Below are 16,021 nucleotides of genomic sequence, written 5' to 3'. Positions count from 1 at the left end.
TCACATTATGAAAATAATGGCGTACTTTTGCAATGAGTTTAAGAAAACACATAACAGCAGCTATTACACTAAATAAATAATTTCTTGGTCTTTACTTACAGAAATCATATTTTTCAAAATTGTGTGTTGGTATATTATTCCAGATGAATGTATTTAATTATTTTTCCCCCCAAATAGAAAAAATTTGATCCCAGTTTACATTGTAAGCCCATGACCTACATAACCTACCTAATTTTAAAAGGTATCTAGTTTTATTATCTTCTGGTATCGATCACCGCTGCAACTGACAGCACCACAAGAAACACTATAGTCTTCTTTACAAAATGTTTTAATATTTACATCAGAAAAGGATGAAACCAAAGAACAAGGAAGAGATGAAGAGATGAAAAGATGTCAGCTAAAGGACACATGAACAATACCTCTAGACATGGTCGCATTTCATTCATCTCAAACCGAAGTCTTTCAGTCTTTCACATTAGTGACACGCTATAAAAACATACTGGTCCTGGGACAAAAAAACACATGACAAAGTTTTTGCTGTTGTTTTTTTTTTCCTTTTTACAGTTCTCTAAAAATTAATTAACAGTGTTTCTCTAGGAGCATGAAACTATAATGACTGAAAGAACAAGTATTGCTCTTTATGATGGAGCTACAAAAGAAAACCAGGAAAAGAATCACTACAGGCCCTCTTTGGAAAAAAAGAAAAACGGTCAATTACTCTGAAACTTCCTGCTCGACTTATGTAACTTGTTGCAAAAATGCCAAAGGTTAACGATACAGATTGAGTTGTTGGTTGGCCGTGCCAGAATTGGACGCTGCCAACTTCTTTTGATATCATAGTTGCATACGTGCGCAACAGTGCAAAAGGTCAACTGAGTCAGACGATGTGACCCAACTGTCACCTTGACTTGATTCTGTCTCCATTTTGACACATCACCATGGCAATACAGTACAGTGTTTACATTATTTGGACCTGGTCAAAAGCTACCAAATAAAACTCAGGGAAGAAAATAAGCAATTTTCACTCTGCTTATGTAAAATACTGCTTAATCAAAGTTCATACAGATTATAAATACATTTTAAAATATATACACAGCAAAACAAAAAAAGGACCTCTATGAAAATAACCTCATAAAGCCATATTATTACTTATCATTGAAATCAGCCTCGCAAGGCTAGTGCAGATAGAGACACGGAGCTTGTACAGTGGGCGACCTCTTTTCAGATCATCACCAGTGAAACATGATTCAAAGCAACTTCAACACTATTTGAACAACCTGCGGAGTGGTTTCCCACTGAACAAGCCCACGGTCGGACCAATTCCGAGTTTGGTCGTTTTCCTCCCACGCACAAGAGACACCTCACTCTGCAGCCAATCAGAGCAGCCCGCCACTCCAACCCACTGAGCACTCCTGCCTGTAGAAGGTGCATCTATATGTTGAAAAGACTGGGGGTGGGACTATGCTGAGTAAATGCAGAGCAAATATCTCTTTCATGCTTCACACACATACACACAAACACACACACATACATACACACACACGTATACATACACACACCATCCAGACAACATCCACCAGTCGGATGTGATGGCTCCTCTCTGTGGTCAAACTGTTGCACTGCAATTCAATCTCACTGGGGGGCTTTAGCGCCGTAAGGGAGAAAAATGCTTCGTATATTCAGATAATACTCTGTAGCAGTGTGAACTCTATAAGTGCCTTCTGATGTGGGGCTGGGGTGGTGGGAGGGACAGTCCATGAAGAAAATCCTGTCAAGGTTGATATGAATCTGTATAGTTGAATAAATCTGTTCAATAGCTGCACGCCAAAATGCCAGAGACTGTATGGGTGTGTATCTGTGTGTTTTTATATGTCAGAGATCTACCTATATACAGTGTCCATGCATGTCTCTGAGCCCTCTCCCCTCCTTCTCTAGCTGTTGGTGACAGTAGTGCCGCTGCCCAGCTTGATGATCATTTGCTGGCAGTCGTGGAGGGTCCTCTTGTCTCCCAGCTTCTCCAGGGTGCGGGCTGCGTCCGCCAGCATGCCCACCCTTTGGCCAGGAGCCGACAGAAAGGAGGGAGGAAGGTAGCGGCATGCCAGCATCACAGCCTCCGCCTGCTCCCGCTGGCCTGGCCGCGTCTCACACTCCTCTGCACACAAACACACAACGAACGTTGTTACCGTGCTATTTTGGGGGAGCTTTTGGTTGTCATCAGCCACCAACAGCCAATCAGACTTCAGCAGCATCTTGTTTAATTACTGATGGGATTTAGTGCAGTGAACAATTGGGCAAAATAGACAAGAAGCTGATTAGAGCCACTGATTACAGCCATTCAGTGTCTCTCAGCACACTACAACTTTTATTAAAAAATAAAAAATAAATCTCAAAATCAATGCTTGGAGGAAAACTCCAGCTATGATTGCAGTTTATTAGTGAGCTTTCAATTTTCTGATTTTTTTTTCCTGCAACCTACTTTAGTGCTACCTGATTAGAGCTTTGTACCACACAAATTTACCTCAAACAACTATGAAAAACTGATTATAGTATAAGAGCATCTCACACTTCCCACAATACCTCAGTATACAGGGAGAAAAAAGTTTTATAGGCAATGCATTGAAGAAATAGAAAATAGAAAAGATTGAACTTATTAAGACCCTCTAAAAAATACAGGTTTGCTATATGTAGAAAAACAAATAATAGTGCACACAAATTGAAAATCTCAAGAGCAGCAAATACTATTAAAATCGTGTTGCCTAAAGACAGAATTACTTGTGCAGAGTGGATTAAAAATAAAGATCAGCGTCCCCACACACCTGTCTTGGCTCCGGGCGTTGCTCTGCGTCGCAGCGAGCGATCCAGGAGCTGATGTGTGCGGGTGGGACTGGCCCCTGCCATCAGCCTGGCTGTTGCTTCATGGAGGAACAACTGGAAAGAGATGGAGGGGAGGGAGAGAGATGAGAAAAGCGGCGGAGGTGGAGGGGGGAGGGGGAGGAGGAGGAGGAGGAATGAGAGCGAGTGATGATGACTCATACAGAATGTTCAGCTCTACCTCAGAGAGACTTTGAAGCCTTGTGAACAACGCTGCTAAACACTTGCCTCAGGGGTGTGTGTGTGCGTGTGTGTGCGTGTGTGTGCATGCGTGTGCATGCGTGTGTGTGTGTGTGTGCGTTTCAACCCCTTCCAGCTAATTTCCACAGAGAATTGTACCATGGGCTGCCTGCAAATATGTGCACAGGAAGTATTTGTATGTCTATATGCTAAGTCTTTTAATGTGTTGCATTTTGCATTTGAATTCTACATGCCGTTGTCACTCCATGTATGTGCAGCATGTCTGTGAGTCGATCTTCTACATGTGGGTTTAAGAGCATTTCAAGGTACGTTGTAATGAGTTATGGTTTTAAGTGCCTGACAATACAAATACACCAACACAAGAGATGCGTTGGTGCGTTCATATTGTTTTAATAATTCCCTGTGTGTGTGTCACTCATCGGGTATTCATGCTGTTCCCTTGTGTGTTGGACTGAGAGGAAATACCAGTCTAGACTAAATAGAAGTCTGACTGTATGTCAGCATGACAACGGATCGCCATAACTACTTGCTCACAGTAAGTTTCACAAAAGGCATGAGCTGAACTACTATGATGTAAATCTATAAAATAGTGACAAGTGAATAGTAGTGACTAGTAATAGTGAACAGTGACTCTTATACATACTCTTCGCATTGCAGGTCTGAAGCTGTGTGCCAGCTTGCGTAAAGAGCTGAGATCTTGCTGAAAGCCTTGGAGCTCTGGTGGGGAGGCCTGGTGGACCCCTGCGGGGCCGCTGGTACCCACCAACCCTGACCCCGCAGGACCGGCCCCTTGTTGCTGCAGACGCCACACATTGGTCCTCATCACCAAAAGCAGATCACATAAGAGTAACTGGATGACCTAGAGGGAAAGGAACATGATTAAAGGCGAGACATTTTACTACCATAAAAGGACGTTGGTAAAACCACTGCAGTTGTAAAAAGGCCTGGACCACGGACTGATGATTTATATTAATATTAACAAGCAGTGTATGTTTGAAATGATAGAAGATAAATAATACACAGAGACACTGGCCAGTACAAACTACAACAGAGCTCTACTCAAGGGTGAAGGACATTTTCACCGCTCACTGTGTGTGTTCTGCTGTTAGTGGCCCAGCTCTGTGTTGCACTGCAGGTACATTGCACTCCGCTGAGACACACATGCAATGCAACTACAATGCACTACAGCTCTGGCCGTAGACATACACACACCGTGAGCTACCTATCCACCAGCATCACCATCTGCTGAGCACCAGAGGGTAGGACACCGCGGTATCACAGAGCGGGAGTTGCTGTGGGGGATTCACTGTCTGCGGTTAAAGTGTGTGTGTGTGTGTGTGTGTGTGTGTGTGTGTGTGTGTGTGTGTGCGTGTGTGCGTGTGGCTTTGTATCGTGAGAAAAGTGCGTGTATACTCGAGTGATTATGTGTGGGCAATTTCCTGTGTTTACAATTTTATACATGCACATGTGTGGGCACATCTGCCACAGTGTGTTTTCTTTTTTTTTTTAAATAGATTTTTAATGTGGATGCTGTCACCTTCACAACATTTCCCTCATAGGAGTAATAAACATCAACATGACTGAAATCTGCGTGTGTTTGTGCCTCTCTGTGCGAGTGTGTGTATACCTTGTCTAAACTGGAGCTGTGGCAGTGTGGTCCTAGGTTAAGGCTGTCTCGGAGCAGGGCGCTGGCCTTGTCGCTGTAGCTCAGACTCAGCTGGCAGTTTTCTGGCTTGGACAGCAGAGCCCGTACTGCCCTGAATGTGTTCAGACACGCCTTGGGCAGAAGACTCCTGACAGAGCATGGGGAAAAGAGACGGAGGACACAGGTTAAAGTAGTGGAAGTGTGTATGTGTGCGTGTCCTCTGCTTGGCATGAGCAGACGCGGGTTATGCAACGCACTCTTCAGCCGGCTGTAGAAGTTCCAGTGTGTGTATGTCCAACTTACTCTGCATTCTGCAGACTGCGGGGCAGGTGCTCAACAGTCGGATACAGTCTTTCCGCGGCAGCGTCATCTCCTTGGAGCCAGTTGATGATAACCACGGCAACGGAGGACCACCACTTGGAGTGGGGGTCGCAGCCTGAAAGTCAGAACAAAACAGTCAAAGGAGAGACACCCGCTGACAAACAAACATGCAAATATTTGAATCCCCTACTGTCCACTTTCACATTTAACATGCATCAGACACACACACACACACACACACACCACACACGCAGACAGCTGCTGTCTGTATTTTGACCTCTGAATCAATCTGTTTCTTCCCTCTGGCATAGTCACAACATGCTGAGAGAAAGCAGCCATTTTGACGACTCCCTCATGAGGGAAAACTACTCCATTTAACATGCACGCACACACACACACACACACACACACACACACACACACACACACACACACACACACACACACACACACACACCTTACACTGTGTGAGCAACCTGAGGCTCCGCCAAGAAAAGTCTCCTATTAAAATCCCTGCACAGCCTCCCTTCCCTCCCTCTCCCTCCCTCCTCTCAAGGTGATCACCAATTTGACAGCACTGAAGATAGATGAAGCAATCTAGCGGATGCCTCCCTTTCACCTAGCCCCCTTTCACTCAGATCAGTGATCAGTGAGGACAAAGGCAAGTGGTGGGAGGGTGGGAGTCAGCCCAGCGGAAATCAAGCTACTCGATCTCAATGGTGTAAAAATTAACTTTATCTCACGTCTTCTTATTTTGCAAGCACATTAAGGCAATCGAACGGTCGGGGCAGGTGAAGAAAAGAAGCAGGAGAAGCAAATGCGATACTCCCAGATGAAGATAAGTAGTAATAAAGTAAGGAGTGCAAATCTACACTTGAATTTGTTGATGTACTCAGGCAACAGAAGTAGTTTCAGTCAGTGAGTATTCAGTTGCCAAGGTTTCAGAGGCTGATTTTGGGCGGGAATTCAAAAACAGCTGACACTGATGTTAAATGATCAAAAATGACTTTAAGTTTCCTATAATATCCAAGAAAAAAATGTCCTCAAAGTGGTGGGTTTCTATCTTCTCATAAAAACATAAAACAGACAAATAAATGGGTTGTTAACAGAAATGACAGCTGCCATAGTGACCTACCAGTCACAGTAGCCATGTTGGAACCGATTGCAAAGGACTGGGATGTGGCGCCGGCCGCATCTGATGCGCTGATCAACAGCTGGAGGTACTCCAGGGCATCAGCATACTCCCTGAGGAGGAACACACGCTGGATGTTAATTTTGCTGCCACATCAACACACAATAACGATTTCAAATCAATTATTCCCAAAGGCATTCTTGAATCATTTCAGTTTACTTTTATCAGTCCTTTATTTTATCCTTACTCTTGTTGTTGTTCCCCTCGTTTGTATCTATTCACACCTACATTTTTTTTAAATTGTCAAAATAAACCAACCAGGACGGTGTAAAGATTTCAGTGGGGTTAACAGTATCAAAGACAGTTATTTCGAGGTGCGTTTTATTTACTCACCCCTCGCCCTGGCTGGGACTTTTCTCTCCATGAGGCTGGGCCACACAGTACAGCGCCTTCTCCAAGAGGTGCTCTCTGAATGCCTGAGTCACCTGGGCCAGAGGATCCACTGTAAGAGTAACAGCAAACCATTATAACATGAGAAATGCATCCAGACGATTTAGCCAAGCCACTTAGAAATGTGTTAATTCTGTATACACTGACCGGTATTGCCAGCCTGGCTATAGATGCTTTCTTTGGGAGTGCTGCGAATAGCCCAATCCCCATCCACAAAGAAGCGGTGGCCTAGTGGGTGACAGAGCCACTGCATGGCTGGAGGCACACTGCCACTGGACGACAGGCATGCCTGCCGGGCACTGCTCAGGAACACACGCTATCAGAATAAAACAAAAGAACAAAGTGCTCGGTTAATTTCTGCACTCTCATTTCTTATCCAAGTGGAATTACACAGCTTATAGTTCACTAATGATGATTTGGTTCAGTGTGGTTCAGTTTATTTCAAGTCCCAGGGTCATTAACGAATCAGTTCATGTTAATTAAACATGGATGACAAATGAACGGAAACGTCAACTGCAAAACTGCTTGCTGTTTAAGGCTTTTTAAAAACTGAGGGGACTTACAGAGGTGAAATGCAGGATCCTTGGCAGGCTGGCTTTGACCCGTAGAGCTGCGGAGACATAGACCTCAGCCAGAGTGGCTACAGGCAGACAGGAGCCAGAACACTCTGCCAGGTTCACTGCACTTAAAGCCATGTGCACTGCTGACAGGTGGCTACCATTCAATTTACCTGAATGCACAGACAGAAGACAAGAATATATATAAATATATTTTTTTTAAATAAAAACCACAGATGCAACAATCACAAAAAAGTCACAGCCACATTTGTTTGCTAATAATAACTTAAATAACCCTCTAAAACCTTTTATCTGCACTGAATCAATGTAAGCCGACCCTTACAGCAAAAAAAAAAGGGGGGGGGGGGCTGAGCTCCTCTTTAATCAACTGAGACTTCAATATACCAACCTACTGTGTTCAGTCTACAACACTGATTTCATTTACAACCAGGGTTTTTCCCACTGACCAACCTGTCATATGAAGCTGGTGCAGGCGGTGGTAAACGAGGGCAGCGTCACGGCTGCTTTTGCATGCATCCTCCTGCAGGGGGCGGTCAGATCGCAGCCCTCCAGCTCTGGCAGCCAGCCAGCGGCCCACCCAGAGGCGCTGGAGGCAGAATCTTAGCAGAGACCACAATGCAGCACAGGCCAAGTCCAACTGGGAGGTGGGTAAGGGACGACCAAGAGCCTTTAGACAGGTCCACAGGTTCTGACTGGCCTGGGCAAAATCCCCCTGGGAAGGGTAAAAGAGACTGGTGATGACGAGGTTGAACAGATAAAAGGTGACCCACAGTAGGTCACTAAAGACTTAAAAGAATAAAAAAAAAATATAAGAACATTCGTCTTCCTTTTTGAATGAAATGAAAATCAAATATCAATACAAAAATCATACTCTAGCTAGGTCCAGGTCAGCCTGCTTGCGGTGCCTCCAGAACAAAACAGAGGATCCAGAGTGTGGTCTGGTTACAGGTTCTCCATACACCAGCAGACGGATCAGAACTCCAGACACCAGAATACCATTAAGTAACCACACAAGTATAGTTGGTAGCATCCAGTCCATCCAACCCCACGAGTCCGCTATGGATGACAAACATTTTTGTCATTTTACAGTAAAAATTTTATTTCAGAAAACATTACTTGACATTGTAGCCCTACAAGCCCTACCCTCTCAGCATTTATCCCTCCATACCTGCAATATCCACACCCAGAACGTTCCTGCCTGCGTGATGGGTGGTGGTGTCTGCGGCTAAGCTGCTGCCGGATGAACACAGAAGAGCGGCCAGAGGGTTGACGGAGAGGAAAAGGAAGGTGAAGGCGCACAGCGCCATGCGGGATCGGTCTAACATGCCGCCAGCGCTGCTGCCTGCTGTCGATCTGTCCAACACACCCACACTGGGCTGGCACATAGAAGAGAAACCAGAAAAATAAACTAATGTTAAAACACTTGGGATACAAAAACCCTTAATTTACGCATCATCATCAATGAGACAAAAGCAAAGGCAAGGACAATAACTAAAATTTTCCTTCATAGTTTACTGAGCTTTTCTTCAACCTACTTCATTTTTACTATGTATGCAAAGAGCTACCATACTATCATTTATAGTAATGCCATAAAACAGCCTTTCAGCACATCAGATTATGGCATTAAGGTAATTAAGTGACCTTATAATACACGAGCAAGAGGGGAATCAATGTCCTCCTTGTGGACATTTCAACAGGTTGCTGGCATAAAACATGGACCCCTCATCTAACATAAAGCACTGAATATCAACCTCTACTATTAAGACTGCAGTTTAGCAGTTTCACTGAGAGCTGCATACCTTGGTGTCTTCCACCATCGGGCTGTCAGGCTCTGAGTCACTGCCACAGTGTGAGAAAGGCGTCGGGGAGCCCACGTCAGAAGCTGGTGGGGTGGGCAGCTCGCTCTTCACATCAGACTGCCCATCTACCTCCATGGCAACCAGGTCCTTGAGAGACTCTGAAGAAAGAACAAGGGAAAAGAGCGAAACGAGGAGAGCAGTTAGAGGGTCAATCAACAGTACAAAAGCAGAGACATCTTCAACCTTAACTTCGACTCACTCAGAAGCTATCGAAGACCACTTTCACTTTTGTCCTTTCAGGATAACAGCAGCTACCAATAGACCTCATCACAAAAGGTCAACTGAATGACTTACTTTGAAGGAATTGAAATAAACTGTAGAGAGACTGTTAAGGAATAAAGACGACAAAAAGGCTTTAAGCACATACTGTTTTTCTGGGCTGCCATTTTAAAAGCCATGTTCTCCTGTTTGAGTTTCTGGTTAGCCTGCTGCAGGTAACGAATGTAGTCAATGGCCTTTCTCAGCACTGCAGACTTGTTGAGCTAAGAAAAAAAGGAAAAATAATGAGATTGATTGAATCCCAGTTCTATTCTAGACCTCTAGTTTTTGAATTAGCAAAAATGACCAAAGAAAAACATGACGTCATAACGGATCAGATCATTTAACGTTAGGAAAAAACAGCAGAGAGTTTGTAGTAATTTAGATATGATTATAAATATGTTTAATAATCTCTCTTTCTTACCTTGGCCTCAGTACCAGCCACAAGGTCTTTGAGCTCCACGATTTTGTCATTGATGGAGGAGCGGTAGCGCTTCTCGATGGCGTTGTGAGCAGTGCGTTTCTCCCCCTTGTGGGGCTGGCCGGCCGGCTTACCGCTGATGGCGATGCGGTTGATTGGCAGTTTTTCAGCGTCCACCATGACTGGCACCGTGGTCAGGATGGTGCCACCGCCCATAAAGGCCTGGGGAGGTGAACATTAATCACATTCTTAATGTTCTTTGGTAATTAAGATAAGGAATTTAACATCTGAACACTTTGTTTCTTTAATTCATCAGTGGCTTAATTTGTGAACAATTATTCTCATGGTAATTCTCTCTTACAAGTTAATTTACAGTCACCAGAATATTTGACCATCAGAGTTGGGATCTTGGCAATCCCTGCTACTAATTACTTATAATGGCACGGATGTAAATAAGTGAAAAAAACAGCTTCAATTTTACTTTTAAAGCCATTTAAGTTTGTTAGGGAAATAAGAGACAATGCCTTCAACAAAGTGCGCTGTATGATCTTAGCACTGAGTTCAAGTTGCACACAAGGTGCCTACCTGCAGTGAAGTGCTCTGCACTGGGGTGGTGGTGGCCAAGGATGTGGGAGAAGCCACAGTAGTGACCATGCAGGGGTCATGCTTCAGAGTGGTCAGCAGCAGAGACTCAGCCTTGATGAACTGAGGCTGCAGCAACACCTGAGAAACACACAGAACATATACATATATAAACATACACAGTTCTGCTTTTTAATTGCATAATACAATAACAAGGACTATGCTGGATTTATGACCTTCATTCAAGCTCATTCACATGTCAGCCTCACACACACTTACAGGTACTTGCTGTACGTGGGGTGCGATGGTTTGAGCAGGCGGGCTTGCTGACGTGGCGATCAGAGACGAGGTGGTCGTCAGCCCTTGGATCTGAGTCTGGATGGTCACTGGCTGAACACATGGAGGTGAGGATGACAAAGTGGTGGCAGGTTGGCTCACGCTTCCAGTGCTGCCAGCTGGAAAATTGTTATGCAACAGATATTTTTTCAGCCTTTACTAACGCATGAATGAAATATCCACGACACCAAAGACAACAATGTCATTCTGGGCTTTTTTTTTGCAGCTGCAAGTTCAACAGAAAATTCTACAGTGCATGCGCTGATGTGGAAGTTTGTGGAATATTTTTGTCATTTTTAAATTTTCTGCACCAACATTTGTATCAAGCCTGAAATCGGTACTATGACAAAAAACAAACAAACAAAAAAAAAAAAGCAGTATTTTGGTATTGGCCAATGAATGTTCAAAAATAGCAGATATTTCTATTGGTTTAAAAAATTATTGGTTAGTGTTACAACTCACACTGAGTGAGCCATTCTGTGTGGGTTTGTAGGCCAATAGGTGAATCATTAGATAAGTCAAAGCAACATTCAGTGAGTCACATTATATTTCTTATCAGCTCCAACTGGGCTAGTGATTACAATCACCTCTCAGTACAAGGGTCGGGGAATTTTCTCAAGGAGTAATAAAAATGTATTGCTTCCACGAAAATTCAGAGGCATTCACTGCTTTTCTTCCACTAAAACAAATGGCAACATTCATGTGTCAGAGTTTTCAGTGGAGATGGCTGCTGCCCGTCTCTGATTTTCCAGCTATGAACAAACACAGATTTGCACATATAACACAGTACATACTGTGTACACATGTTGCCGTGTACATGTAGAATGGGTGTTGCCCATACAAAGCATTTTCATTTAGCTCACCAACTCTCACGCTGCTGAGCAAAGTCTATTAGATTAGGACTTGGACATGAGATCAGCTGAGGTTGAATAAACTAGTGTCCTAGCTTGGGAAATGTAATACATACGAAGAGCCACCTTGCTGGACACTCGAGTTTCATTTGTGAGAGATTTCTGAAGCCAGACATGCATGAAAACACAAATCTGCTTTAAACTACACTGGCCCTGGTGTTGTAATCCATTAAACACTATTTTAGTTTTAAAGTGTGCACAGAAGGCAGCCCTCAAAATTTAAACCTGTTAACATTTAGCAGTGTGAAGGAAAGAAGATAAACATTTGTTGGAATCATCATTTTTAAAATGTCAATATTACACAACATCTATTTACTAAGCAAAGTACATTCTATATGCCAATTTTTGATCTTGATTTCTGACATATCCTTGCTTTTTTGAATAGATGCTGTTCTACATTCTTGCATTTTTTACTCTATGTCAGTACGTGATTGTAAGGCTGGAGCATAACACTGTGAACTAAAAGGTTTGCTTGTGTGCCCTGTGCCGTTATAAAGAGCATAGGAGTGTTCAACTTGCATCTAAAGATTCAATACCACAGCAACGCATGCAGGGAAACACACTATACAAATATTGTTGAGAGGGACTCACGACAAAATATAAATTACTTCGAGCACAGCAGCAAACACAAACACATTTCAGCCCTTTGCCTTCCTCAGCGTTTCTGAGAAACACAAGGGTGCGACTCTTATTAAACAGCAGTCAGGGACCTGCTGGTGATAAATAACCAGCTAATACAAATCATTGAAACATATATTTGTCGTATATTGATGTTATTTATTATATTAATGATTAATAATATTACAGCTCATATTTGCTTAAAAAATGTGGCATTAATGTGTGTGATTTTCACATTGCGAATATCTGCTATGAAGCATCTGCAGCGTTTAGAGAGTATCAAATTTTGTCAACTGGAATCAAATTTAAAACCCATAGTAAACAAAGTCATCAGATTTAGCATTTTTTCTGGTTGAACATTCCTACTAAAAGATGTTAAAAAATATGTGAAAAGATTAAGATAAAGCGCGAATGGATGCTGACTGTTCAAAGACAACTGTATTCAGTGACGCAGACAGAAAAAATAATAGAAACTGGACTGATCCAATGCAAAGCCAAGACACCTGTCATAGCATAACAAAAGTAAGACTACAATAAACTGATATCACAATACATTTTAAAGCCTTTAAGTTGGATCATTTACCCAAAAGGATTTTCAGATTTTTCTGTTGATTCCCTGTACTATCCAACTGACAAAAAAGTAGCGTAGTAACTATGAACACTAGAATCTTCACAAACAACAAAGAGTTCTTACCTGTGTAGCTGTTCTGGCTGCTGTAGTTGGTCCGGGCTTGTTGGGACTGAGCCTGGGCCTGAAGTTGTGTCTGTGTCTGAAGCTGGGGCTGGGGCTGGGGCTGGGGCTGGGACTGGGGCTGAAGTGGAGTCTGGGGTGTAGGCGAGGTGAAGAGAGCCTGGGGCGTGGAGCTGAATGCTGGGCTCGGTCCTGGTGATCCGTGAGGTGAAGCCGCCTGTGCCGGGGCAGATGGGCTGAGAATGGGTTGGGGCAGTTCCACCTGCGGCTGTCTGAGTGTCTGAGCCTGCTGTGGGGAGGCTGGCTGCTGCTGCTGCTGCTGCCGCGGGGTGGAGTTGGGTACCTGGGCCAGAGGGGACTGCTGGAAAGTCGGAGGCTGGAAGGCCTTGTCTGGGGTGGAGGAGCTACGGGTGATGGGAGGGCCCAGGAGGGCATCCAGGTGGGGGCTACTGCTTAGGATGGAAGAGGAAGATGAAGATGCAGGTGTGGTAGTGGTGGCTGGAGGGGCAGCTGAAACAATGGACTGGGTCAAACCAGGAAGCTCTTGGGTGGGTGGGGGCCCTGTGTATGGAGGGTTATCAAAAAGTCCTCCAAACTCCATGTCCTGGTTGTTGATGAGCTGTAGCATATCTGAAGAGGAAGAGAAATCAGAACCACCGTCACTGTTATTGACCAAGAAGGCATATACATAAGATTTTGCCATGATGACCCTAGTGCACACACACAGCCTGCAGCATGGGATAAGAATGCACCATTCTGCCCCTAATTGCTAATGTGTATAAACGATGTCAAACTTTAATCAAAAAGAATTCAGAATTTGTTTTGGATACTGTTTATGTCTTGGCAAATGATTGTTTGTGGCAATTTAAAACTAAAAATAAAGGCAGTTTATTTGTTTGCTTTTTTACACACAAAAAAAGAACCAGGATTCAGTAAAAACCAAAACTTGATCTGAATGGATAAACTGATATACACTATCGACAGTGCATGCTGACACAGTACAAACACAACAAAGCTGTGCATATGTGACAAACTGTTATGGAAAACACACTAAGCACCAGGTACACAAACTGTAGACTGGACATTGTTCATTTAATGTTCACCTTCCGATGTGCATTCAGTCTATTTATAGGATTCTGCAGCTGTGGGGAAAAGTACTACAGAGGGTGAAAGACGGCCGTGATAAACATATGAAAGTAATTTGATTATGATTATGATGATGAGAATAAAAGATCTAAAATATTCCCAAAATGTTTCTTGTTTTTTCTTCCCCACACAAACTAAAATTGATTTAAGAAGAACAAAGTTCAAAATAAATGTGACCAAATTTTGCTCATTGGTTTATTCAGGACACTGTACAGTATTGTAGTCTGAAAAGATGGCAAATTAACTTTAAAGTTTCTTATTTTGACCTGACAAAGCTCAACAGGAGTATATTGCAAAAGAAACCCTGACATTCTGAGTGTATGTTGTGTCTGCAGTGAAAGGCAGCAGCCTGGATTTGTAAACCAGTGTTTTTGTATGAGGTGATCGCTCTTGACCAATCAGAGCGCGTCTCGGGGACTTGCTATGCCGATCAGCCCAAGACAGGAAAGAGAGGCAGCGCTGTCTGTAGCTTCACACGAGGTTACTATCGAGCAGCATCACCGAGGGTTACTGTCGGTCAAATGTAGGAAGATGGCGAGAACGGCTGCAGGATGTGCTTTATCGGCTACTGTTTACGCAGTGCAGCTTATCACAACTATATATTGGCTATCACCTTAAACATATATGGACAGTTACTGGAGAAATTCTCTAAAACAGAAATTACACCAATGATGTGTGTCCAATTCACTAAGGTTTTCTGCGCCTTTTATTTCTTTACTCAACAGTATATCAATACAAGCACAAAGAAGCAAGCGTTTGCAAGAAAACAATAAAAAAGGACAAAGGGTGTCACCAGGGCAGACGGTTATATCAATATATTATCTGATCTATTATTTCTGACAAAAAATAATAAATAAGATTTGTGTGCACGGTCAACTGAGGCACGGTGAACCCAGCAAAGAGGAATGAACGACAGTAACCCCTGTCTGTGGAGCAAGCTGGGGGCGGGGCGCACTCGCCACCATTTAGTAGCACGTTAGCTTCCCCTATTAGCCTATTAAACTCACTCTAAAAACCAGTTGGTCTTATTGTACAAATACGATTGTGGCAGTGAGTTCTGAGTTAAAGAAACAACACTGTGGACTTCTAATAAAACCATCACAAACATCTGAAGTATTCTAGCTAGCTAAATGGTTACTGTAAGCGAGTCTAACTAATGATGGCTGATGAAAGGTACGCTGTAAGCTAAAGCCAGTAAATTAGTCACTGCCAGTGCTATATGTTGGTGTACATGAGGTAAACATTAGATGTAGAACACAGGAGACAAGTCAAATTGAAGAGTGAAAAACACAGGCAGTAACAAGCAGCGTTACTGCCGTTTAGCAAACGTTAAACGTGACTAGGTTAGCTAACAGCCACCAATGTATTTTCTTACCATCAATGTCGCTTAACAGGGCCGTGTCAATATCGCTGGGGTCATTCAGCGACAGTGTTGGGTCCAGATTATCCAACGAGGGATCGTCAAAGGATAGGCTATTCATCTTTACTCTTGTGTCTGTCTTTTCTGTGTAGTCTGACTGGCTGTCGAATCGCTCGGAAGGGGAAAAAATCAGACACCTATCACGTCCCTACATTTGCCAAAGCGCCAGGTGCCAAGTGTACCTGAAACACGCGCAGAGGGAGCTGCAACTTTCTACCGATGTGTCAACTAACTACTCACTCCTACCGCCATGGTCGCAAAGGGAAACTTGTCAAACCAAGCCAAACACTGAGGCTCATTCAGTAATCACTAACGTGCTTACGGCGGCGGCGGCTGAACGAACCCACCCACCCGACGACGATTGACAGGGGCAACAGCCAATCACCGCCTTTAAACTGGATTTCCCACGTCCTTGTTTCTTGGGGTTGTTTTGATTGTCTGACTGAAGAGGTGACAGCATGTGGAGCGTATGGCCATAATTTTGTTTGACGATATACAAACAGACATGATGATTGATGTAGTAGACAAATTGATATAATGGATTAAGCATACATTTATGGAGCCAACTGAAAAGTACCATA

The 16,021-nt window shown here is 43.5% G+C and overlaps 1 protein-coding gene across 1 annotated transcript; it reads right to left on the bottom strand.

Moving 5' to 3' along the window:
• Nucleotides 1-312: 312 nt before the first annotated feature.
• Nucleotides 313-15,741, bottom strand: srebf1 (sterol regulatory element binding transcription factor 1). Its single transcript, XM_023423288.2, has 19 exons — nucleotides 15,396-15,741; nucleotides 12,878-13,504; nucleotides 10,598-10,773; nucleotides 10,322-10,459; nucleotides 9,740-9,958; nucleotides 9,425-9,539; nucleotides 8,998-9,155; nucleotides 8,367-8,574; nucleotides 8,070-8,254; nucleotides 7,649-7,910; nucleotides 7,184-7,350; nucleotides 6,768-6,936; nucleotides 6,564-6,672; nucleotides 6,174-6,283; nucleotides 5,021-5,153; nucleotides 4,700-4,865; nucleotides 3,716-3,931; nucleotides 2,817-2,928; nucleotides 313-2,152 (listed from the first exon to the last, which is right to left on the bottom strand). Exons 1-19 carry the CDS (start codon nucleotides 15,499-15,501, stop codon nucleotides 1,932-1,934), a joined length of 3,597 nt encoding a protein of 1,198 aa, XP_023279056.1. The 5' UTR covers nucleotides 15,502-15,741; the 3' UTR covers nucleotides 313-1,931.
• Nucleotides 15,742-16,021: the final 280 nt, after the last annotated feature.

Source organism: Seriola lalandi, unplaced genomic scaffold (genome assembly GCF_002814215.2).
Source record: "Seriola lalandi dorsalis isolate HSWRI2012SDOR001 ecotype SW California unplaced genomic scaffold, Sedor1 jcf7180002054690, whole genome shotgun sequence".
NCBI classification, from domain to species: Eukaryota; Metazoa; Chordata; class Actinopteri; order Carangiformes; family Carangidae; genus Seriola; species Seriola lalandi.
The sequence above is the reverse complement of the archived record's forward strand: the minus strand, read 5'-3'. Positions and strand labels throughout refer to the sequence as shown.